Below are 26,180 nucleotides of genomic sequence, written 5' to 3' on the forward strand. Positions count from 1 at the left end.
AGCGAGAGAGAGAGAGAGAGAGAGAGAGAGAGAGATGTAATAAAAGAAAAAAAAAAGTAATTGCTTGAAATGTAGTTAGAATTATCATGAGAAATTACCTACGTGTTAGAGAGAGAGAGAGAGAGAGAGAGAACTATTACCTGTCCCCTTTTAACACTGAAGGTAACATTTACGGTACAATTAAAGGTGATGATCTCGTCTTGAACATGATGAATACGTGTTCTTGTTTGATTCATTATGTTATTTTTGTTCTTTATTTTACTTTTCATTTTCATTTTTATTTTATATCTTCTTATTTTTTTTTACCTTCTCTATTTTACTTTTTTCTATATTTACCGCTTTCTTTTTTCATTATTTCACCTGTTTTTATTTGTTTGTTTATTTATAGCAACGCAAGATATCATTTTCATTTACTCTGTGTGTGTGTGTGTGTGTGTGTGTGTGTGTGTGTGTGTGTGTGTGTGTGTGTGTGTGTGTGTGTGTATTTGTGTGTGTGTGTGTTTCGCAAAAAGTGTAATTCAGTCCTTGCTAGCTTTGTTGTGACCTTAACCTAAGTGATGACAAATGTGTGTGTGTGTGTGTGTGTGTGTGTGTGTGTGTGTACCATTCTTCTGTAGCGTGATTTTTCTTACGAGCTAACATTCACTTCAATAGATCAGTTTTCTTTATGTACAAAAAGAGAGAAAAAAAATACAGCAGCAAGAAGGAAGATATATCGTAAAAATTGTAAATATTTATTTTTATCGGAGAGAGAGAGAGAGAGAGAGAGAGAGAGAATAAGGTCGTGCGACATCCACATTTATCATTACTGTGTCCTCTTCTGACACCTCTTCCCTCCTCCTCCTCCTCCTCTCTTCTTTAATCGTCCTCCTCCTCCAATATCCCCCCCCTCCCATACCTCTTCCGAATCGTGACATGCTCTCTCTCTCTCTCTCTCTCTCTCTCTCTCTCTCTCTCTCTCTCTCTCTCTCTCTTCTCTTCTCTTAGGTCTCCTCATTCTTGTCCACGCATCGCTCGACTGGATTCCTTTATGAAGCTGAGAAGGTCCAGCCGCTAGAGAGGGAGGGGAGGGAGAAGGGAGGAGGGAGTAAAGGAAGGGATGGAGAGTGAAGGGAGGAATGGAGTGAGGGGAGGAATAGAGTGAAGGGGGGGAAGGAAAGAGTGAAGGGGAAAGGGCGTGAAAGGGGAAGGAAGGGGAAGTAAAGTCGTGTGTGTGTATATTTTCTTTTTGGTGTTTTTTATATAATTATTTGAAGGGGTGACTCTGAATGGCCTTACGTTTTTGGTTGTCGTTATAAAAGGAAAAGAAAGAGTTGAAAAAGGAGGTCTCATTAATATATCAAAAGAATGATTATGTCTCGGTCTATACAACTTAATATATGTGTGTAGGTATGTGTGTGTATGTATGTATCTATTCATGTATCCACCTATTAATCTTTTTTTTCCTTTCTTTCTTTCTTTCTTCTATCTGTCTGCCTCTTTTTTTTTCTTTCGTTTTTTCTGTCTTTCTCTATCTCGCCGGTAAGGGTCTGGATAGAGTGTTCATTAGTCGTGGCCTTTACCTTTGCACTACCTGGGCGCTCAATAATTACAGATCAGGGACACAGTTGAAGAGAGCGGCAGGCTAGGTGACAGGTGAGGAGGGGGGGAGGAAGGCGAGGTGTGAAGGGTGGAGACGGACAGGTGAAGTAATGTGAGGTGAGAAATGAGAGGAAAGGAGAATAATGGAGAGAGAGAGAGAGAGAGAGAGTATGTGAGGCTTAAGTTAGATGTACAATTTCAAGTAACTGGAATAAAATTAAACCAGTGGAGTGAACGGCCTAAAATGCTCTTATATTAATCTCTTGTTATGTTATTTCCTCTTATATTTTTTTAATGTTTTCTTATGTTTTCAAATCTTATCCTTTCCTCTCTCATATATTTTCTCCCACTCACTCACTTTTGTCTATCTGTCTATCTATTTATTTCTTCCTCTGTCTATTCATGTCACTCACTGTCTTTGTACATCGGAACATATTACATAACGCACTCAATCCTCTTCTTCCTCCTCTTCTTTTTCCTCTTCCACCTTCTCCACTAACTCATTATATATCTATTGATCTATGTATTTCTATTTCTTTATTTCTGTCACTCCCTTTGTACGTTGGAACATATCACATAACGTCCTCCTCCTCCTCCTTCACCTCCTCCTCCTCCCTTCTTCCTTATCCTCTACCTCCTCCTACGACTACCATTACCACCACCACTACCTCCTCGTCTCCCACCTCCTCCTCCTCCTCCTTCTCCTTCACCTCCTCCTCCTCCTCCTCCTCCTCCTCCCTTCTTCCTTATCCTCCACCTCCTCCTACGACTACGACTACCACTACCTCCTCGTCACCCACCACCTCCTCCTCCTCCTCCACCTCCTCCTCCTCCTCCTCCTCCTCCTTCCTTAATTGGCCTCCAGAAGGGAACAACTGTGCTCCACCTTCTTATTTAATTACGTACAGATAATATTTCCTTCTTCTTCTTCTTGAGTAATTAGTCGTAATGAGGGCCGGCGCCCCCTCCTCACGTATCGAGCGTTCCCGAGGGAGGGGCGCGGAGTATTCCTAGATTCCCCTCCTCACTCCTCCTGTTCCTCTTTATCCTCCTCTTTTTCTTCTTTTCTTCTTTCTTCTCTTTTATTCAGTCACTTTTCCTCCTGTACCTCCCTCATCTTCGCCTTTAATCTTCTTCTCCTTCTCTTTTTCTTCTTTTTCTTCTTTCTTTTCTTTTATTCAGTCACTTTTCTTCCTTTACTTCCCTCATCGTCGCTTTTAATCTTCTCCTCTTTTTTTCTTCTTTTTCCTCTTTCTTCTCTTTTATTGTCACTTTTCTTCCTTTACTTCCCTCATCTTCGCCTTTAATCTTCTTCTCCTTCTCTTTTTCTTCTTTTTCTTCTTTCTTTTCTTTTATTCAGTCACTTTTCCTCCTTTACTTCCCTCATCTTTGCTTTTGATCGTCTTTTCTTCCTCCTCTTTTTCCTCTTTTTCATCCTTCTCCTCCATTTCCCCATTTTCTTCCTCTTCCAGTTCCTCTTTTTCCTCCTCTTCTTCCTCTTACTCTTTCTTCGTATTGAGTTTTCTTCCTTCTCTCTCCTCACTTGCGCTTTCAATCTCCTCCTCCTCCTCCTCCTCCTCCTCCTCCTAATTCCTCTTTTTCTTCCTCCTCTTTCTTCTCCTCTTTTCTTTCCTTCTTTTCTTTTGTTGTATGCAGTTTTTTTCCTTCTCTCCCCTCCTCCGCTTTCAACCTCCTCCTCCTCCTCTTCTCCTCCTCCTCCTCTAATTCCTCTTTTTCCTTCTCTTTTTCCTCTTTATTTTTCTTCTTACTCAGTTTTCGTCCTTCACTTCCCTCACCTCCGCTTTCAACTTCCTCTTCCTCTTCCTCCTCCTCTTCTTATTAATATTCTTCCTCTCTAATTCTTTTCTTCCTCTCCTCTCTCTTCCGCTTTTCCTCCTTCATCCCAGCTGACCGTCGTTTTTCTTTCTCCTTCTCCTCTCTCTCTCTTTTCTTTTTAGTATTCTTCTTCCTCCTCTCTACTCTTTTTTTTCCTTTCTCAATCTCTCTTTTCCTCCTTCGTCCCTGGTGCCTTTCTTTTTTTCTCTTCTTCCTCCTTCTCTTCTCCTCCTTCTCCTCCTTTTTGTCTCTTCCCTGTCGTCGCCTTCCTTAAAATCGTCTTCCGTCTTTTCCTTTCTTCTCTTCTTCCTATTTTGTTTTCATTTGTTTTCCTTATTGCTTTTTCTCTTTCTGCACTCGTCTCCTCTTCGCCTCCGTCTTCCTCCTCCTCCTCCTCCTCCTCCTCCTCCCAATATATGCCAGTCAGTAAAACAGCACCATTTGTTTCTTTGCTTGTGTTTTAAAAGTACCTCAGAGTGATGGATATTCTCTCTCTCTCTCTCTCTCTCTCTCTCTCTCTCTCTCTCTCTCTCTCTCTCTCTCTCTCTCTCTCTCTCTCTCTCTCTCTCTCTCTCTCTCTCTCATTTGCTATATAAAAGAAATATCCAGTTTTTTACGCTACATTTTTTTCTACAATAATTTCGTGCTAACATGAACGTGTCGAGCGCCCTTTTTTTTAATGTATGCCCGAAAATGTTTATATATTGAGTGTGTATTTTACATTTTTGCGTCCCTGTGTTGTGCGATATTAAAGTTTCCAGTTGATATTTTCATGTGTAAGTGTGTGTGTGTGTGTGTTTGTGTGTTCGTGCAAATGTTTCTGCGTGGGTACGTGCGTTATGTAGCCGAAACTAGTGAAGTGTTACTGGAAAAAGGAGGAGGAGGAGGAAGGAAGGAAGGAGGGAAAGAAGAGGAACTCGTGTGTTACCAGCAATGGCTTCCAATAACAATTAAATTAGCAGCCGTGTTGTTCGTTTTGCCTCCAACCCTACTTAAGTGGAGGGAAGCGTGGAGGAGTGGAGGAAAGAGTGAGAGAAAGAGGAAGAAAGACACGAAGGGAGCGAAGGAGAAGGAGGAGTGGAGAAGGGAAACAGGAAGGAAGGAAGAAGCAAAGGAAGAATATATCAAGACACATAATTGAAGTAAAAGAGGAGGAAGAGGAAGAGAAGTAAGATTCGTAAGAGGAAATGGAGAAAGAAAGGAAAGAAAGAAGAAGCAAACACAGGAAGGAAAAAACAAAGAAAGAACATATCAAGACACATAATGGAGGAAGAGGAGAAGGAGGAGGAAGAAGAAGAAAAATAATAAGAAGAAGGTAAGTAAAAGGAAAAGAAGAAGGGAGAAGGAAGAAGCAAAGAAAGATTATATCAAGACACATAATGGAGGATGAGGAGGAGGAGGAAAAGGAGAACGGAAGGAAGGAAGGAAAGAAGGAAAGGCATAAAGGTGCAAATACTAGTCAGACTCAGGAAGCATAACTGATGGAGAGTCGAGAGGCCCAGCCCTTTGTTCCTTCTCCTCCTCCTCCTCCTCTTCCTTCGCCTTCGTCAGCAGTGGGCGAGGGAACAAAATTTTAGGTGCTGTGTATGTTTTCTTTTTTATCCACCACCACGTCTCCTCCTCCTCCTCCTCCTCCTCCTCCTCCTCCTCCTCCTCCTCCTCCTCTTCCTCCTCCTCCTCCTCAGGGTTTTGCTCCCCTGAGAGAGGCGTAGTGTGCCCCCTTCCCCCCCATCCTCCCGTGCGTTACCCAGGGGACGTGTGGCCTGTGAGAATGTGAGTGTGTGTGTGTGTGTGTGTGTGTGTGTGTGTGTGTGTGTGTGTGTGTGTGTGTGTGTGTGTGTGTGTCTTTCATTCACACATACACACACACACACACACACACATACACACACACACACACACACACACACACACACACACACACACACATACACACATACACACACAAAAGAAACGAGACGAGGATACAGCAACCAGCAAGGAAGGCGTTAGGTAAACATATAGTAAAAGATAGATAGAAAAAAACAGAAAAAAAAGTGTGTGGACAATAAAAAGGAAAAGAACAACAACACGCCGTTCCTCGTGACTGCGGTGGCTCTCGTGTTCATGGGGATCACGAAAGACACGTAACTGCGACGCTTTCCTAACGGCTTTGACGCTTTTTCGCTGTGATGCGGCAAACCCACCTAAAATCAGGACACCTCTCCTCCCGAAATTGACCCCTCTTTCGGCCACCTCCTTTGATTCTTCTTAGGAGCAGCGAGTAGCGGACTTTTTTTTTTATTATTATTGTTTCCTTTTTTTGTGCCCTTGAGCTGTCTCCTTTGTTGTAAAAAAAAAAAAGACATCAACTGAGAGAGAGAGAGAGAGAGAGAGAGAGAGAGAGAGAGAGAGAAGCGATAACCTTGAGACATGTCAGTAAAGTTTTTTTTATGAACTTATCGCTGCCATTCACCTTTGGCTCCCTGTGTGTGTTTGTGTGTGTGTGTGTGTGTGTGTGTGTGTGTGTGTGTGTGTGTGTGTGTCCCAAGGGAGCGGACGTGTCGTGACAAGGAGCATCTGCATCATAAATTCCTGGGTGATGGTTCTCTCTCTCTCTCTCTCTCTCTCTCTCTCTCTCTCTCTCTCTCTCTCTCCTTGTTTCCCCTTTATTTTTCCTCTCTTGACCCATTTCCTTATCTTTATCTTCCCCTTCCCTCCTCCCCGACTCCCTCACTCTCTTTTCACCTCCCCTTTCTTCCCCTTCTTCCTGTTTCCACCTCTTTCCTTTTCCTGTTATTTTTCCTTCTACCTCCTTTTTTATGTTATTTCGTATTCAGCAACTCCTTTTGTTTGTTTTCTTTATCATTTCCTTTACTTTCTCTCTTTCCTTTCTTCTACTCTAATTGCACTCCCTTTCTTTTTTCTCTCATATTTTTCCTTTCTTCCTGTCCTTCCCTTTCTCTTCATTACCCTTCCCCTTTTTCCCTTTCTCTCCTGTTATCTTTCTCGTCTCCTATGCATACCTTCTTCCCTACTCTATTTCTTCCTATCCTTTCATTTCTTCCCTCTACTCCTTTCCCTTCTTTTCTCCCTTTTGCTCTCTTCCTTTCCTCCCCTTTCATCTCCTATACATACCATCTTCCCCACTGCACTTCTTCCTTACCTTCAAGTTCCTTCCTTCTTTCCTCTCCCTTCTTTTCTTGTCTCCCTTTGCTTTCACCTTCACTGCATTCCTTTAATCCCATTCTCTCTCATATTTCCAACCCATTCACCTCTCTCTCGTTTCTCCCGTCTCTCTCTCTCTCTCTCTCTCTCTCTCTCTCTCTCTCTCTCTCTCCTTCCTTCCTTCCTTCCTTCCCTCTCTCTTTCTCCCTTTTTATCATCCTCCCTTCATTCCGCAGTCTTTTCTCGCCTCGCCCTCAAGTTTTGGACGAATGTGGTGCTGTTTCTATTTCTGTTTCTCGTTTTTCCTTTTCATCCCCCGCCTGGTTAAGGATTCTGCCTAAGGGGACGCGTGGTCGACGGAAACAGGAAGAGTTGCGTGGTTTTTTTTGTGTGTGTGAGGGGGGAGGGAGGTTAGGTAGGGGGAAGAGGGTAGGGAGAGGGAGGGGGTTAGGGGGAGTTTTAGTGTGACTGCGTGAGGTTGTTTGTGTGTATGTTGATGGGTGTAAGTATATATATTCTTTTCTTCTCTCTCTCTCTCTCTCTCTCTCTCTCTCTCTCTCTCTCTCTCTCTCTCTCTCTCTCTCTCTCTCTCTCTCTCTCTCTCTCTCTCTCTCTCTCTCTCTCTCTCTCTCTCTCTCTCTCTCTCTCGTTCTCGAAAGTACAGACTCAAATAAAAAAATCATTAGGGCTCTTAATTCTTTCCCCCCCTTCTATTCTCTTTCATGCCCGTTGCAATTTTGTTTTTATCGTATTAGCTTTGTTTTCTTCCTTGTATTTTTTCTACGATTTCACTTTTCCTCTCCTGTGTATTTTTTTAATTCTCTTGTTTCATTATCCTATATCTCGTATAGATACATATTTTAATTATCCCATTTTCCTCCATCGCATTTCAGTCCCTTCAACTTATTCAAAGATTCTCCCTCTTATCTATTTCACCATTTCAAGCTCAAGGCCAATGCGACGGAGATGAGCACCGAGGCCACGAGCAGCCATAACGTATGCGCCTACCTTTACTTACTTTCCCTTCCTCTCTTCCGCAGACAAGCCAAGAAGTACGTGTGGCTGGCTCTGCTTGGCCTCCTCGCCGTCCACGCCGTCAAGACCCACGTGAGGAACGGCGACTGGCGGGACGAGTACACCATCTTCACCGCCGGCCTCAAGGTGGGTGTGGGCAGGATGGGCAGAATCAGCGTAGACGAAGGCTGGTATTACAAGACACTTTCGCTTCTCACATCAGCTATTTCTAAAGGTCAAAGGGGGGATCAACCAGGTTCTAATAAGGGTTTTTTTGGCTCAGGGTGCAGAAGAAGGGTCAAACTACCACCAGGGTCATAAAACTACCCCTGGAAATGCTCACAACTCCTACGAAAGCCTCTTTAATTATGTGTTCTAAGGGGGCGATATGTCTTTTAATACGACCCAAAGACTCTCTGGTGATCTGCTCTTTGCTGGGTGTGGCTTCGAGCTGGCGACGCTGCACCTTGACTCGCTAGCTCTCACGCGGTGCAGGTGACAAGAGAGGGTTATGGCGGTAGCTGGAAAAGGTAGCGGACCGTTGAGCTGTATTGTATAACTTGAACGAAATGTCAAAGAGGCTCTACGGCGGTGCGTGGGGATTGATCGAATTCTGGGGGTCGTTTGGAAAGATGACGGAGGGAGAAATGTATACCTAGCGTTCGATCGATAGGTCTTATATATTTTATTTACTATTCTGTATTATATAACTTGAACGAAATGTCAAAGGTACGGCGGTGCAAGTGGATAGGGGATTCTAGTGGTAGTTCGGAATGGTGACGAAGAGAGAGAGAGAGAGAGAGAGAGAGAGAGAGAGAGAGAGAGAGAACTGTACCTAGACTTTGATGGGCCTTTGTATTATTCGCTTTACATAAAATAACCATTGAACTGTATCCTTTAACTTGAACGAAATCTTAATTGTGCTCTTCGGCGGTGCATTATGACCGAAGGAAAAGTCTGGAAAAATGGGGAGGTTACGAAGAGCGAAGTGCACGGTTGTATTCATCCTTATATATGCTATTCATCAACGCGAGATTGAGGAGGAATCGTCTGAGGTGAAATCGTGTTGGAAATGTCTATATAAGGTGAAGGAAATTTGATGTGAATATGTAAATTAGGGAAGGTTTTCAGGAGAGGGGGGTATGTACAGACGCCTCAATGAATCTTGGTATTAGTGAACTTATTTAAAGGGATTTTGAGTGTGATTTCTTGTGTGAAAATGTTAGCAGTGAAGCAAGATGGAAAGAAAAGAAAGTGGGAATAAGTCGGCATTGGTTTAGGAGACGATTATACTGAAAAAAAAAAAGCATGGAAGTAAAATCTCATTGGTGGAAGACTTGCTTAAACTGGAAGAAAGGGGAAGCAAGATTGCATTGGTGAAAGATACTTGCCTAAAAGGAAGAAAAGTAAATGGAAATAAGTTGTCATTGGTGGAGGAGACTTGCTTAAACTGAAGGAATAGAAATGGGAGTAAGCTGTCTTTGGTGAAGGAGTAACTTGCTTATGCTGGAAGAAAAGAAAGTGGAAGTAAACTGTCATTGGTGAAGGAGTAACTTGCTTATGCTGGAAGAAAGGAAAGTGAGAGTAAGCTGTCATTGGTGAAAGAGGGACTTCCTTAAAAATGCGTTAAAGCTAATCTCTCCGTAAGATAACGAAACACGCTCATACACGCACACAAAGAAACCAAGAAAACAAAACAAACCAGGAAGAAGTTGACACGAAAACACTAGATCCAATTTGTGAAGGGAACCCATCGCATGCATAGAAAAAGACAACAACAGGAAGTGACGCCAAAAACACTCTAGCTTGTGAACGAAGTCAGTCATCGCGTGAATAAAATAATAAAACAAAAATTAAACCCAAGCATTATCGCGTGTAATTACTTAATATTCCAAGGGGTGACGTGGCGAGGAAGAGGAAGAGGAAGGGGAGTTTTAAAAGCCCCAAAAATCGTGACTTCCTGACGTGATGGCGTTGAGTTCTGTCGACCCCCGTGATGGATGTAACAAAGAGCAAATGCGCGCAGTTAATATCAAGAGGAGATTTATTTTGTGTTTATATACGTGGGGGCAGCTTAATGGGCAGCACAATTACCTGCCTCACACACACACACACATACATACATACACACACATGCATACACACACACACCTTCGCCTCCCTCCTCCTCAGTCTCTCTCTCCCTCCTCTTTCTCATGAACCCTCCTCCTCCTCGTCTCCTCGTTCGCTTAAATTGGGGTGAAGAGGGGAAGGGAGGAAGGAAGGAATGGAAGGGGTCGATTGTTGTTTTAGTTTATTCTTTTTCATGTTGTTCTTTTTCTCTTTGGTATTTTCGTATTATTTTTTTCATATTTTCGTGTTTTGGTTTGTTATTCTTTCTTTTAATATGTCTTCTGGTCTATCGGGTATTAAGCTGACTTTGTTTAATTTTTTTTCCGTATTTTTTAATTTCTTTTTCTCATTTTTCATATTTTTTTTCATAGTTATGTATTTTGGTTTGTTCTTCGTTCTTAAATTACGTTATCTGGTCCTGTTGTTTTCCTGCTTCGCCATCTCTATTATTCTTGTTCACCATTTTAATTACATAAGCTACATATTATAATGTCATGCTATTTTCTCTAGTAACTATGACTCTTAGAGCTTATGTGTTGGTAGAATTCGATGTTATTTCCCTTATACTTCTCTCTCTTCTCTTGTGTTGCGTCTTCACTTATCCACGTATTAGTATCTGTATTTGTATCTGTACGTAATTGTATTTTTATATATGTAGCTTTTTTTTTCAGCTAAGGAAGCAGCTTAAGGTCAAAACATAAAGAAAGAAAAAAAGGTCCTTTATGCACTGCTCCTGTAAAGAAAATGGAATGAGAGGCGTATCTGTTATTTGTGTTGTCTTCCTTCCATTCTCAGATGTGTTGCCGGTGCGTTAAGCTGAGTTCGATGTCGTTTTCTTTCTCCCGTTATGGTTCTTCAATTCCCTTTCTTTCCCAACCCATCCTCAGGTCAATCAAAGGAACGCCAAGCTCTTCAACAACGTCGGCCACGCTCTCGAGTCCCAGGGTCGCTTCGCCGAGGCTCTGCGCTACTTCCAGGCGGCGGTGACGGTGCAGGAGGACGACATCGGCGCCCATATCAACGTTGGGCGCACCTACAACAATCTCAAGCTGTTCTCCGACGCTGAACAGGCCTACCTCAAGGTGTGTGTGTGTGTGTGTGTGTGTGTGTGTGTGTGTGTGTGTGTGTGTGTGTGTGTGTGTGTGTGTGTGTGTGTTTTCTGATTAAATGCCTCAATGAATGTCTAGTTTAATGGTGCTGGGAAACTAATTATTTTTTTCGTTTCCTTTCTTTTCATTGCCTTCTTCGTCGTCGTCGTCGTCGTTATCTTATCCACGTCCTCTTATCCTCCTCCTCATCATCATCATCCTCACCCTCCTCCTTCTCCTACTCCTTTTCATTTCACTCGTCGTCGTCGTCCTTATCTTCTCCGCGTCCTCTTATCCTCCTCCTCCTCCTCCTCCTCCTCCTCCTCCTCTTCCTCCTCCTCCTCCTCCTCCTCCTCCTCCTCCTCCTCCTCCTCCTCCTCCTCGCGGCAGGCCAAGTCCCTGCTGCCCAAGGCCAAGCCCGGAGAGAGCTATCAGGCTCGCATCGCGCCCAACCACCTCAACGTGTTCCTCAACCTGGCCAACCTGATCGCCAGGAACGAGACCCGCCTGGAGGAGGCCGACGCCCTCTACCGACAGGCCATCAGTATGAGGGCGGACTACACGCAGGCCTACATCAACCGCGGCGACATACTGATCAAGATGAATCGGTGAGTACATGTTTGGACACGTTTCTATAGAGATACGTTAACATTTGCCCGTATTGGATTTAGTGTGTGTTCTTATTCTTTGTTTTGATTTATGTAGTGGTGGTGGTGGTTAGGGTTTAAGGGTCGTGTTATTAAACGTCTCGGGCTCCCATTATCCCGGTAGCAGCGACGGGCCAAATTTGCGGCTTTACCGTGTAGCAGCGACGGGCCAAATTTGTGGCTTTACCGTGTAGCAGCGACGGGCCAAATTTGTGGCTTTACCGTGTAGCAGCGACGGGCCAAATTTGTGGCTTTACCGTGTAGCAGCGACGGGCCAAATTTGTGGCTTTACCGTGTAGCAGCGACGGGCCAAATTTGTGGCTTTACCGTGTAGCAGCGACGGGCCAAATTTGTGGATTTACCGTGTAGCAGCGACGGGCCAAATTTGTGGTTTTACCGTGTAGCAGCGACGGGCCAAATTTGTGGCTTTACCGTGTAGCAGCGACGGGCCAAATATAAACCCCCCAAAAAATAGATACATAATCTGATCACAAATGCTTTGATATATATTATGAAATGGTTTGTGTGAGGGGTGATTTTTTTCTCGTTTTTCTCGCTTGGAGGGACCATTAACAAACATGATCCCCGCTGCTACCGGGTTATGACTATTTTTCAAGGCCACAGGGAATATTGGAAGGGTTTACATGGGTGAGTCTCCCGTATACAAGATGCAGAAGTCTTGTAAAAGTATCACCACCATCATCACAAAACACTCCACGGAAATCCAAGAAACTTCTAGTACGAGAGACTTTTCAAACAGAACTGAGACGCCGATACGTCTAAGAATACAGGCTTAATATGCGTTGTATAAGAATAAGTCAATCCATCCACACTATACTGAGAGGTAAAACATGTATACGAAGATGTGTTTTTACTTTTCCTGTATTGAATTTAGTGTGTACTTTTGCTTTGTGGTTTTATGAGGTGGTGGTGGTGGTGGATAGGTTTTCATATGCGCACACAGACTCTACCCCCCCCCCCCCACACACACACACACATACACACACACACACCCATTCCCACCCTCACAAACACACAACAAAATACACACAAACACACACACACACACAAAACTATAAAAAAAGAATTAGTTATACACAAAATATCTCCACGTAGTACTGCAGCAGAATTCCTTAGCACGCCTGAATGTCTTTAAATATGACTCTATACGTGCCTCTAAAAAAAAAAAAAGCTATCTGTGACAACGCTGGAAATGGATGCGCCGTTCCCCGAGATGAATGGGACGTCCCTTAACGCTGATCCGCGCCGACTTTAACGTTTTTACGCCATGCTATAAAACTTAATCCGCCCGCCCTGGGTTCCAATGCCCCCGACGAGAGAGAGAGAGAGAGAGAGAGAGAGAGAGAGAGAGAGAGAGAAAGTATGAACGAATGAAAGAAATTAAAGATAAAAATAGTGAAAAGGGAGAAAAAAAGTATGAGAAAGAAAAAAGTTAAGGAGATAGAGACAGATAGAAAGATAGATAGATAGATAGACAGACAGACAGACAGACAAACAGACAAAAAAAAACACGAGGAAAAGAAGAAGCAAAAGAGGAAAAAAACTGTGCAAGGTGGAAATGAATTAAGCAATTAAGCAAACCTTCCACCTGTCCCTGGCACACCATGACCCTAACACTTCTGCGCCTCACCTGCCGAGTAACCAACACCTGCCCTACCTGACGCACTACCTTTGGAGAGAGAGACACAAACACACACACACACACACACACACACACACACACACACACACACACACACACACACACACACACACACACACACACACACACACACACACACACACACACACACACACACAGAGGAATGAAAGGATTCAATACTTTAGCGGGAATGTGAGATATTTGCACGAGTCGGAGGAAGAGGTGGAGAAAGAGAAGATGGAGGAGGAGGAGGAGAAGGAGGAGGTAAGTGTGGGTTCAGGAAGGAAGTAGTGAAAGGAGTAAAGGAGTATAACGTGAGAAAGGCAAAGGTGAATATTCAGGAAAGGAGACATGGAGACTGCGATCTCGCAATGTATGAAAGAGATTTGAATAGATGTAGCTAGCTATGTGTATGAGAGAGAGAGAGAGAGAGAGAGAGAGAGAGAGAGAGAGAGAGGAGAGTAGAGAGACTATAGAATCAAAACCAGAATCATTATAAACTACAAATGCTTTAAAAAAAAAAGGAGATAAAAAAACATCAACAGTCTCTCTCACTAATTACAGGAGCAAATATTGTGTCCAAATGCACTCAACCTTTAGTCTAACCGGAGTGAAAGACATTTATTCGTGTTGAAACTTTTTTTTTTTTTGCTGTTGCTGTTGTTTTTGCAGTGTCCAAAGGCTTGCCACGGGGGACAGGAACTAAGGAGGGGGGATGGTAGGATGGGGGAAGGGGGGCAGGGGGTGGATACATTAAGAAGAATGAAGTAGAGGAAGAAGGGGAGGAGGGGAAGGAGGGAGGGAGTGGTTAGATTGAGAAAATAAGAATAAAATGAAGTTGAGGGAGAAGAGGAGGAATGAAAAGAAGAATGAAGTAGAGGAAGAAGGGGAGGAGAGGAAGGAGGGAGGGAGTGGTTAGATTGAGAAAAGAAGAAAAAAATGAAGTTGAGGGAGAAGAGGAGGAAGGGGAAGGAAAGGACGGAGTGGCTAGGTTAAGATGAAAAAGAAAAAAAAGTGAAGTAAAGGAAAAAGGGAGGGAGGAAGTACCTAGATTAAGAAGAAAAAAAATTAAGTAGAATAAGAAGGAGAGGAAGGGACACGGGGTAGCCAGATTAAGAGAAAAAAGAGGAAGAATGAAGTAGCTGCTGGCGAGAGGAGGGATCAGTTCTGGTTGGGATAAAGACGTGGTGGAAAGGATGGTGCTGGGGATTAAGGAAGAGGAAAGGGGAGGGGTTTGTGTGTGCCAGAATAGGGGTGTTGGCAGGGTGGGATGTGACGGGGGAAGAGGGAGTATTGTAGGGGAGGGGAGGGGGTGAATCTAGGGAACTGAGTGCAACAAGGAAGGGTTGTTGACAAGGAAGGAAGTTTGACAAGGGAGAGATGTTTATAGGGAAGATAGTTTGGCAGAGGAGGGATGTTGACAAGGAAGGGAGTGTTTGGCGGGGGAGGAATGGTGACAAAGTATAAGAATTGCCAAAGGAAGGAAGTGTTGCAGGGGAAGGATTCTAGCAAGGAAGAAGGTGCAAAGATACTGGTAGGGGAAGGGAGTGTAACAAGGATAAGCATATGGCAAAGGGGATGGATTTTAACAAGGTAAAGATATTGGCAAGGGAAGGTAGGAAGGGGTGCTGACAAGGCAGGGCTATGTGGCAGGGTAGGTGTATTTTGAGCCCCCCTGCCGTCACCTGAATAATTGATGGGATGTGTCGGCTGGGACGGAGGCTCCATTGCAACAGGTGGCGCCGGGAGGGACGGGGCTGAGAGGGCCGGGCTATAGGGAGGGAGGAAGGGAAGGGGCAGAAGTGTAGGTAGCATGGTGTGGCGGGGCGGGGCGGGACGGTGAGCTGCAGGAGGTGAGGCTGTGCTCCCGTTGGCCTTCCTCAGCGGGGCGTGGCATATTTTTTTTATAGCAAGGAAGACAAGAGCAAAAACCAAAAACAGGAACAAAAAGACCCGGTAGACGCTCCTCCAACATAAGAAATCAGAACGAGAGGCCTAAAGAGAGGTCAATTTCGGGTGTACCGCAGTGGTGCCGCCGGGCCGTCAAGAGGTAAATTCTCCCCCACTTAAATTCCATAACAGGATCGGAAGTAGGTGACGTAGGTTGAAGGAATTCCTGACACTCACCAAAATGCAGTTGCTTCAAATGATTCTTAAGTATGTTGATTGTTCTTGAAATTATCTTTTTTTTTAAGTTTTTTTTTTTTTTTTTGGGGGGGGGAGCGGGCGGTTATTGGTGTTATTATTGTTTTCTTATTTTTATTTCGCATTTTTACAGTTCTTGAAATAATCTGGGTTTTTTTTCTTTTGTTTGTTTGTTTTTATTGTTCATTTATTTTGTTATTTTTATTTCGGATTTTTACAGTTCTTGAAATAATCTTTTTGTATTATTTGTTTGTATTTATTGTTCACTTATTTGGGAGGTTGAATTATTATTATTATTATCATTATTTGTTTCATTCTATTTATTTGCAAGTTCTCAACCACGGGAGTTAGTTAATGAGCTCGATCTTTTATTTATTCACCCTTTGAGATTATAATTACCTGAGGGAAGCGTGTGTTCATTAATCCCTTCCTTTGTATTTATCATAACCAACCTTTAAAATTCAATCGTCTATGTTATTTTCTTGTGATGATAAACTTCACTTCTTTACAGTTTCATTATTTTTTCCACCTTAGTTAACGTGCAAACGAGACCTCTTTTTCTTGTTCTCATCTCTCATGTAAGTTTTTTTTTTCATCATTTCCTTTCATCCCTTTGTGTCTTCCTATCTCCTAATTTTTTTCATGTTACATTTTAATATATTTTTCCTTTCCACCTTCCTCCTCCTCTTCTCCTTTTATAATTCCTTCTTTTATTATTCCTGCTCTTCCAACTAACTCCCTTTCCCTGTTCGTTTTTTTTTACTCTCTCTCTTTACGTTTTCTCTCTCTGTCTTTGTTTACTCTTCCTCCTCCCATCCTTCCTCCACTTAATACAACATTTACTTTCATGTTCTTCGCAAACTTTGTTCCTCCCCCTTTCCTCTCCCTCTATTCTTTGTTCTATTTTTATTTTCCTTCCTGTATCTTTCTCATTCCCTCCTCTCTTTCTCCTCACTCTTTCTCTTTCTCTGTTGTAGCGTCTAAGACCTTAATCAGTCAGGTAGTCTTCTTTCTCCTCTCCTTTCTTTGCTCTTCTTCTTTCGTTTCTACTCTTCTCTCCCTTTCTCTTATATTTTCTTTGTTTTCTCCTCCCCCTTCTCTCATCCTCTCTTACATTCATTCTCTCTCCTTTACTACCCATTGCTTCATATTCCTCTCTTCGTTTCTCCTCTCCTCTCTTCTCTACTCTCTTCCCTTCTCTTCTCTTGTTTCATCTCACATTTCCTCTCCTCTTATTTTTTCCCCTTTCCTTAGTCTCCCATTCTTTACTTTCCTCTGTTATTCTCTTCTTTATTTCTCTCTTCCTCTTATACACACTCCTCCTCCTGCCCTTCACATAGTCTTCCTCCGTCCTTTACTCCCCTCTCTCTTATTCCCTCCTCTCTCTCTCCTCTCTTTCTCATACATTCTCCTCATCTCATTTTTCCTACGCTCTCCTCCTCTCCTAATTTCACCTTTCACTGCTTTTAACTCCTCATCCACCTTTTTTCCTCTCCTCTGTGCGCATATTTTCTTTCCTCGCATTTCCTCTTTTATATACTTTGCCTTTCTCTCATCTCTTGCACCTCCTCCTCCTTTCCTCCCTCTCCTCCTCACCCCCTTTCCTGCACTTTCTCCTTTTCCTTCCCCATTCTCCTTCTGCCCTACCCCTTCCATTTTCTTCTTACCCCTTTTTTCTTCCTTAACCTTTCCTTTTTCTCTCCCTCCCCTCTTGCACCTCCTCCTCCTCTTCCTCCTTTTCCTTTTCCTTTTCTCCCTTTCTCCCCTCCGGCACCTTCTCCTCTTCTTATCCCTTTCCCTATCCTCTTTTCTCCCCTCCTCCACCTCCTCCTCTTCTTCCTCCTTTCCCTTTCCCCTCTTACACCTCCTCCTGTCCCTTTCCTCGTCCTCTCCTCCAACTCCTCCTCTTCTCCGTAGCACAAGTTGGCAGAGTTTCTTGCTCTTCTTTCATACTGTCATTAGCCACTCGACACTGCACAGTGGAGGGAGTAAACATTTGCACACGAGGTGAATCCCTGGCGGAGTGTTGTTTGCCCGGGGGACGAAGGAGGGGGAGGGAGGTGCCAGGCGGGCGGGCGGAGAGGGAGGGTGAGAGATGAGGATGTATATCGCGGAAAGAGAGCGGATGAGAGGCTGAGAGAGAGGGAGGGGGAGAGGGAAGGGACGGACCACGGAGGCTGCTTTAGGAAGGAATGAAGGAGGGCGGTAGCGGTAGCGGTAGAGAGGGGCAGCACGAAGGGAAGGGAAGGCAAGGCAAGGAAGGGGCGGTTAAAGATGTATCAGTATGCATGGGAAGCGCAGGGAAGAGTTGGAAATGTATAGAGAATGGACGAGGAAGGGTCTGCTGTTGAAGTGGATAGTGAGGTGAGGTAAGGCAAGGTAAGGTACAGGATGGTGGTGCCGGAGGAAGGAAGAAGAGGAGGAGGGTGAAGGTTCCCAGGAGAGGTGATTAAGTTCTCATACAGGGCGAGGAAGAGGGCGTTTGGAAGTCGTGTGAGCTGCTGGCGTCAGGGGAACACGGGGAAGCAGGATTAGATACACTAACAGGAGGATAACACGGCCTTGGAGGAGCAAAATGATGGCTGAACAAATAGACATAATCAGAGAGAGGAGAGGAGAGGAGAGAGAGAGAGAGAGAGAGAGAGAGAGAGAGAGAGAGAGAGAGAGAGAGAGAGAGAGAGAGAGAGAGAGAGAGAGAGAGAGAGAGAGAGAGAGAGAGAGAGAGAGAGAGAGAGAGAGAGAGAGAGAGAGAGAGAGAGAGAGAGAGAGAGAGAGAGAGAGAGAGAGAGAGAGAGAGAGAGAGAGAGAGAGAGAGAGAGAGAGAGAGAGAGAGAGAGAGAGAGAGAGAGAGAGAGAGAGAGAGAGAGAGAGAGAGAGAGAGAGAGAGAGAGAGAGAGAGAGAGAGAGAGAGAGAGAGAGAGAGAGAGAGAGGAGGTTTGTGTGCACGAGCAAACGTGTGCGTAAGTCCAGAAAATACGTACACAAGGATCCGCCGGTACTCTTTGCAGAGGTTTGTTGACGCGCGGCTTTGTCCGGTGTTTGGCCTGACGTTACCGCGGGCCGGGGCGGGGAGGGGCTGGGAGGGGGTCGAGGGCCGGGGATGTTCTTAAGGAAACGAGACTAGTACAACCAACTTCTTCCTCGTTAAGGGACGCGATGTTTGCCCCGCGGCCCGCCGGCTACCCGGAGCTGCCTACAAGACTCATTTTTCTCTAGGCCCGAGGTGCGGACGGGGAAGGGCGTGTCCTCATATTAGAAAGCTTTCCTCCTCCTCATAGTTTCCTTGATTTATTTCTCGTGTGTGCGGAGGGGACCGCCCCTCGTGGGGAGGCGGCGGCTGAGTGGCCAGCGCCCAGACGTGCTGGTCCTGAAGACCCGCGTTCAGGTCTTGCTGCAACTACCTGCTACTTTTCAACCATCATCAGGTGGAGGATAATTACCCACGTGGTGTTCACATCTTCAATCAATCTTAACTTCTGCAGGTTATGTCAAAAGGAACACCGGGGCCAGCTTAGGCCAAGCAAGAGTCATACATCGCGGCAGCCACTCTAAATAAGATTCGCCCGCGCCACTAACAGCCTGCGGCCATCCACCAGGCCCCTCAAGACCGCACACTTGCGTTATGGGTTCCACATTAGAAAAGAGTACTGTGTGCCACCACGCGGGTGGTTGTTATTCTCAGGCTGCCGTAGATGCCCCTCGCGCGGCGAACTTCGCCTCAAGGACGTCTCGCTGGACGTCATCCAAGCCCTGCGGCGGGGGCAGGGCGCAACACACCTCCGCCGTCACCCACGTGCCGGGCTGCCTGACCCCGCCACTGCCCCGCCCACAAGCCCGGGCCGCCGCCTCGCCTTGTTTTATCCGTCATGATCCGCGGCCGAGCACCCGGCGGAGTCAGGCGAGGCTAAGAAGGTCTGTCACTGCCACCCTGTATCACCTCGGCCATTTATATACTTAACATGCAGGGGAAGACACCACGTCGGTCCTGGATTCCTCTCCTAACTTGGCATGGTCCCACCCAATCTACAAATTGCATTGCCTTGCCGGTCACGGCCGCAAGTCCGAGTCTTAATCAAATCGGAGTTGGTGCCTGAGGAGTGCCGCTGAATAATGCATCCCTGCCAGGTGCCATTGAAATTCTCGGCCCGCCTTCCCGTCGCTAATGATCCCGCTGGCTGAGGAGGCTCGAGACGCCCCTCCCTCCCGCCTCGTCGCCGCCGCCTGGACCCGCGCCTCAGCCTAACGCCGCCCCTCCCCACCCTCGACCACTCTGTCCACAGGTAGTCCCGCCAAGAATTACTGGACGCCGCGAATATCAACGAGGCCGCAACAACACTTCAAGCAGCGGCGGCGGGACGTGAGCTGCAGCGACGGACGGACGGACATGCACGGAGATCGGCGGTGACGCGGCCCACACGCACGAGGTCACCTTTGCCTTCCCTCGCTAAGTGCCCCTCCCCCCTCCCTCCCCCTCCACCACAACCGCCACCACCCGGGGAGTAGCGACCCTCCGGCGTATAGTTATGTCGGCAATTACTGTTATCCGCCTTAATTGACCCTCCGCTCCGGCCGTGAGGGAGAGATTCTTGGCTGACGTAATTAAGACGATTCGTACAAGAGGAGGTGGGAAATGGGTCTGGAGGGGGACGGGTGATGGTAATGGTGGTGGTGGTGGTGATGGTAGTGGCCCACGGTGGTGGTGATGATGGTGGTGGTGGTGGTCGCAGAATTAGTTGGTAGGAGTGGCAGTGTGGTGCTTCAAATAGTCCAGGTTATAAAGACTCCAGCGCAGTAGTAGTAGTAGTAGTAGTAGTAGTAGTAGTAGTAGTAGTAGTAGTAGTAGAAAAGACTCTGTGAGGGCGTAGCAGTGGGAGTCGTAACATCTGGGCAGTAAGCGGCGTCGTTTCTCAGATGTCATTAAGGAGTCTGGGCTAAGAAGGGTACTTGAGCGACCCACGGCAGGGATGAAGACGTGAGAATGCTGGCTCTTTAGGGTTTGATGGAGGTATGTGTGTCTGCGCCAAGACACACTGCCTCAGGGAAAGGGTCGGTAGTGATGGGTGAGGAGGTAACTACTTAAAGAGCGCGGTGATTGGGATGGGAAACTGGAGATGAGATGGTTGGTGAGAATAAAGATGAGAGAGGAAGGAACGAAATGAGGCAGCAGTGTGTGAGTAGATAAAGGTGTGAGGCTGGGGAGTAAAGCTAAACTAAAACTAAGTGTATGAAAAGAGGAAAACAGGAGTAAAGAGTAAGAATGGAAATGCGGAAGTTTTTTGGGGAATTGGAAGAGAAAGGGACTTGAAGGCGAAGGAAGAACTCGAAATGGAGGTGGAGTCTCAATAACAGAGGTCAGTCGAAAAGAGAAAGGCAAAGGATGGAGACTCGAAGTGGAGGTGGAGTTGTTAAGGAAAAGGTCAGTCGAAGAAAGGCGAAGAGTGAAGACTCGAAGTGAACGAAGGCGAAGTGGATGGAGGTAAAGTCGTTATGGAAGAGGTCGGCCGAAGAGAGAAAGACGAAGGATGGAGACTCGAAGTGGAGAAAAAGGTCAGTCGAAGGGAGAAACGCGAAGTAGATGGAGGTGGTGTCGTTATGGAGGAGTTCAGTCGAAGAGAGGAAGGTAGAGGGTGGAGACTCGAAGTGGAGGTGGAGTCTTTAGGGAAGGGGTCGGCTGTAATTGGACGAGGGGAAGGGCGGCGGTGGCTGGAAGGAGCTGCGTGGTGGAGGAGGGGGGGCGTGGAGGGGTACCGATGGGTCTCCTGTGGGTACTGGGTCACGCCCCTCGACGGCTCCCGCGGCTCCACTTACTCGGCTCGCTAATAAGTTGCCCCCTCCCCCCCCCCCCTGAGGCCCTTTTCCTTCCCCCCCAAGCTTCTGTTAGATTGATATCGGGCGGTATTGGTAGTTTCTTCTCTCTCTCTCTCTCTCTCTCTCTCTCTCTCTCTCTCTCTCTCTCTCTCTCTCTCTCTCTCTCTCTCTCTCTCTCTCTCTCTCTCTCTCTCTCTCTTTTTCCTTTCCTAATCATGTTTCACACTTTCGTCTCGTCACTTAATATTTTTCCTCTTCCAAGACTCTTCTCTCGCTCCTCTATAACACTTCCATCTCCCTATTTTCCATTTTTTTCGCTCCGGTTATCCCATTATTATCCTGTACGCTTCTCTTACGCGCCGATGAAATTATACTTTTTTTTTCCCTTCATCGACTTTCTGTACCTCCTCCTCTTCCTCCACCTCTTCCGCCTCAGCCTCCGCTTCCTCCTTCTTCTCCTGGTTCTCAAGGGGACAAACAGGAGGTGGCGGTCTTCACTACGGAAATGAGACTCTACACCCACCTAACCTTTTTCTTTATCGTATCTTCTTTTTTTAGTTTTTAGGTGGTGGAGCTCTTGACAGTACGTGCGTGTGAGGTGTTCTTTTTGAGCATCCACAGTTTAAACGCGAACAAAATCAGTAACAACAAGAAAAAAAGTCACTCCGTAGTTTTCCTCGGTCCTCTCAGGGTCGCGTGACGGAGGAAGAAGGAAGGAGCTCTTGACGAAACATGTGTGTGACATGTTGTGTCCTTGTGTTATTGTCCTCAAAACACGAACAAAAGAGGAAATAAAAGGTCTTTCACTTCCCTGGTATTCCTTGACGAAAATTTACGGGTGAAGTGTTTTGTTGCTGTGTTGTTATTCTTATGCTCAAAACACGAACAAAACCAGTAACAAAGCAAGAAGGTAAAAATGGTCACTCACTTCCCTGATATTCCTCAGTTCTCAGGGTCTTGACGACACATACGGGTGAAGTGTTGTGTTGCTGTGTTTTTATTCTGATGCTCAAAATACGAACAAAACCAGTAACAAAACGAGAAGGTAAAAATGGTCACTCACTTCCCTGTTTCCCTCGGTGCGCCCCACGCCCATCGACGCTCCACGAGGCAGCTTATTTAATTAAAACTTAGCACTCTAGGGGGCGGCTATGTAGTGCGCGGGCCTCGCCTTGCCCAAACGATCTCACTGTTAATACGAAGGTTGATGAAAAAAGTTAGGGATTAGCAAGGTGTGTGTGTGTGTGTGTGTGTGTGTGTGTGTGTGTGTGTGTGTGTGTGTGAGAGAGAGATTGGTCTTGTGGGGATAAGAGGAAGCGAATCCGAGACTCATTAAGGATTGCATTAACTTCAGAACCTCCTTTACTGCTTCTCCCTTGATAGAGGACGCCAGTGATACACACACACACACACACACACATACGCAGATACAGACACAAACACACAGCCCAAACACGTATTCTAATTTTCCGTTTAATTAGGAATAGTTTTCAGCTCCCCGTTTTCATTACCCTCGGCGCGGGCTCAGGCTTAATCCGGGAGTCAATACGAGGTTTTTTTCCTCAGTATCGGATCAGTACTTGCAGACTCGGCCCCGATGCGACTTTTGGTATGATGCAGATTGACGATAGCGTTGTTCGGTTCATCTCTGACTACTACCGCTAAGCCTCTGTACATCACGTAATTGACTGCTCCTTCGGCCACCTCTTCGGATTCTTTACAGGAGCAGCGAGTAGCGGGCTTTTATTTTTATTGTTTCCTTTTTTGTGTGCCCTTGTGCTGCCTCCTTTGCTGTAAAAAAATGATTCATCGTCACGTTAAAACTTCTATTCAACTCCAACTATACAGCTTTGCCTTTTATACCATTATCCACTTTCACGCTTTCTTTATTCTATCAGTGTGTACCTACAGGAATATTATTGACTTCTCCCATTCAATCATTTTATAACTATCAATTCCTACTGCTTATTTTGACTATTCTGCATGACTTTCCCTTCTATATAACCCCCAAGTGATGTGTTCCGTTTTGTACCTTTTCACCAAAAACTTTTTTTACATACTCGCCTTTCCATGAGCACCTACCCGATCTTTATTAAACACTACCAAAGAACCCCTGCTTAAAACCACCCACACATGCTCGATACCCTCTCCACCCTCACTCTCACCCTCACCAAGCCCAAACATCACCCCCCATTCACCCCAACAGAAGCAAACCCTCTACACGCTTATCCCCCTCCCTAACTCCCCACCTCCATCACCCCATCCCCATGTTGTAGGCGTCACCCACCTGCTAAAGGTAATCTGGCTTCACCCTGAGGCGTCACCCACCTCTACACGGCCTCTATTAGCCCGTGTCACCACCACCACCACCACCACCATCCGCCGTCAACACCACCGCCCTGCCACCTGACAACTGATTAGCCCCCGGCAGTAGCACCTTCACCGGCAGAAGCATCACCTCCATACCTGCCCTCCTCCTCCTCCTCCTCCTCCTCTCCTCCTCCTCCTCCTCCCGGCAGCCTTATTCTCAGCACCAACGGCTTTACCGGCTGAGTCTGCGGAACCGGCTTGATCCTTGGAATTAATTAGGTCCAGATACTTAGTAAAATGGAGTTCTTTTGAGACCCTAATGAGGTAGAGACTAGACTCGACTCGACGCCAGCCCCTCTCTCTCTCTCTCTCTCTCTCTCTCTCTCTCTCTCTCTCTCTCTCTCTCTCTCTCTCTCTCTCTCTCTCTCTCTCTCTCTCTCTCTCTCTCTCTCTCTCTCTCTCTCTCTCTCTCTCTCTCTCTCTCTCTCTCTCTCTCTCTCTCTCTCGTATTTACCTAAGTTTTTCGCTTATTATATTCTAATAAGATAAAAGTCTCCGGCATTAAACCCATTTATTTTCCTCCTCCTCCTCCTCCTCCTCCTCCCTCCAAGACTTTCGTAACCTCCATAATCCTTCATATTATCCTCTCGTTGTCGTCGTCGTAGTAGTAGTAGAAGTAGTAGTAGTAGTAGTAGTAGGAGGAGGAGAAGGAGGAGAAGGAAAAGGAAAAGAGGAGGACAAGAACGAGGAGCAGCGGCAGTAGCAGGTAGAAATGTTCAGGATTTATTTTATTATTTTATTTTATCTATTTCTTTTTTTTTTTTCTTTTTTTTTCTTTTTTTTTACTCAGGAAGTTTTGAATTAGCAAAGGTAAAACAGCGAGCAAGTCGACAGGTGGACGGACAGGTGGGCGCTGAATTAGTCACGCGGCCTCAGGTGTCTCGTGTGGGCGTGTCCAGCGCGGCGCTTTACTCACTACGGTGCTGGATTATTCACTCTCGCGGTAATACTTGTCGCTGTCTCCGCTCGACTAACCAGATTTCGTTCTTAAACACCCCCAAACTTTTGAAAATCTTCCCCGTTTGGCTCTTTAATGCGCCGTGTCTCTACCAAATGCGATCGGAGGAGAGGAGAGCTTCTGTATATTGGATAAATCGTATAAATTATAGTTTAGTAGTAGGAGTTTGAGAGTCTACCTCCTTCTTATTCTTCAATGCGCCGTGACTCTACCAAATGCGATCGGAGGAGAGGAGAGCTTCTGTATATTAGATAAATCGTATAAATTAGAGTTTAGTAGGAGGAGTTTGAAAATCTTCCTCCTTTATATTCTTCAATGCGCCGTGACTTCACAAAATGCGATCGGAATCCGCGCTGGCTTCTGCATATTAGATAGATCGCATGTATTATTGTTTGATAGGAAGAGTTTGTGTCTTATCCAATGAATTTCCAATCAAGCAAGCATTGTGTCCAGTAAAAGATAGTGTTTTCTTATTATTTCTTCCTGAGAGTTAAACGTAAAGGTCTCACGGAAATGTCACACGGAAAGGAGAACAGAAGAGTCGGTTGTTGTTTCATGCGTTGAAGCTCACTAGTGGAAGCAATAATGTATTTGTTGAAATTTGGGAGAAGTGTTGTTTAGAGAGATAAGTGTGTGTGTGTGTGTGTGTGTGTGTGTGTGTGTGTGTGTGTGTGTGTGTGTGTGTGTGTGTGTGTGTGTGTGTGTGTTTAAGGGAGTCAATCGAATCTAATACCTTCAAAATTTACAACCAAAGCAAGTCGAAAATTCTTAGAAGCCATTTGCGTGTGTGTGTGTGGCTGAAGGATCATTGAAAGGGTAATATAGAAAAATGAGGAAAGGAGAAAAGTGAAATAAAAGGAAGGGAAGGGGAAAGAAAGAGGAAGAAGAGAAGGAGGAGAGTAAACTATGGCGCTGTTATCGAGCCGAGTAGCCAATCACAGAGCGGCATTCATAACACAGCGGCCCACGTGACCCTCTGATAGAACTTAACATGCGTGACCCCTTGATATGATTTGACCCTCTGAGGAAATGGACTCGATATCGAACACCTTCACTTCAGCACTTTAACAATATCCTCCAACACTGATCATTAAAGAGAGAGAGACTAAATTATGGAGCTTCACCTCAAAATACCAAAACAATCTTCCTTCATTTTATCTCCATCCTTTTTGTGAGGTGCAGCTTCTCCCCTTTTTTATATAGTGGCCGAGTGAAAAGGGCGAGGCGAGGAATAAGAGGCGAGAGACAGAACTAACTGAGAGGGTGGGGGAAAGAGGCTGCCGGAGGACAGCTGAAGGAGGCGAGTAGAGGAAAGCGAGGGGGAGAAAAGGGGAAGGCTGAGTGGCGGCGGAGGGGAAGGAGTGGGAAAAAAGGGGACTAGAAAACGGGCAGAGGAGGGGGGAATGGTGAGTGCCGAAATGGAGTGAGGGGAACAGGATGGGACCAGACTGTAGGGGAAGGGATGAAGGGAGGGATGGGGATGGAAGGGAAAAAAATAGAGGAATAAGGGCAAGGAGGGTGAACTAGAGGGATGGAGGTAGGAAGAGATGGATACAGGAGGAGAATCATAGAGAAATAAGGATTGGACGAGAGTGAACTAGAGTGTAGGAAAGGAAAGAAAGAAGAATGAAAGGGTAAGATAGAAAAATAAGGAAAGGAGAAAAGTGAAATAGAAGGAAGGGAAGGAGAAAGCAAGAGGAATAAGAGAAGGAGAAGAGTAAACTAGAAGGAAAGGATGAAGAAAAGGAAGGAGAAAGAGATAATTAATAAGGGTAGGAAGAGAGTAGAGGTGATAAATGAGAGAGAAAAGA

At 45.6% G+C, this 26,180-nt stretch overlaps 1 protein-coding gene and 1 non-coding gene across 2 annotated transcripts in view; both read left to right on the forward strand.

Moving 5' to 3' along the window:
• Window positions 1-26,180, forward strand: part of LOC126996347 (protein O-mannosyl-transferase Tmtc3-like) — a 274,512-nt gene that overhangs the window by 223,556 nt on the left and 24,776 nt on the right. The window contains exons 10-12 of the mRNA XM_050856717.1: window positions 7,605-7,725; window positions 10,578-10,772; window positions 11,169-11,386. Of these exons, the coding sequence (XP_050712674.1) occupies window positions 7,605-7,725; window positions 10,578-10,772; window positions 11,169-11,386 (534 nt within the window). The remainder of the gene's footprint in view (window positions 1-7,604; window positions 7,726-10,577; window positions 10,773-11,168; window positions 11,387-26,180) is intronic.
• LOC126996712 (small nucleolar RNA SNORA23) lies at window positions 5,210-5,321 on the forward strand. Its single transcript, XR_007751388.1, has one exon. It is a non-coding gene; the product is annotated as a small nucleolar RNA SNORA23 (small nucleolar RNA).

The sequence above is a fragment of the Eriocheir sinensis genome, chromosome 10 (genome assembly GCF_024679095.1).
Source record: "Eriocheir sinensis breed Jianghai 21 chromosome 10, ASM2467909v1, whole genome shotgun sequence".
Classification (NCBI taxonomy): Eukaryota; Metazoa; Arthropoda; class Malacostraca; order Decapoda; family Varunidae; genus Eriocheir; species Eriocheir sinensis.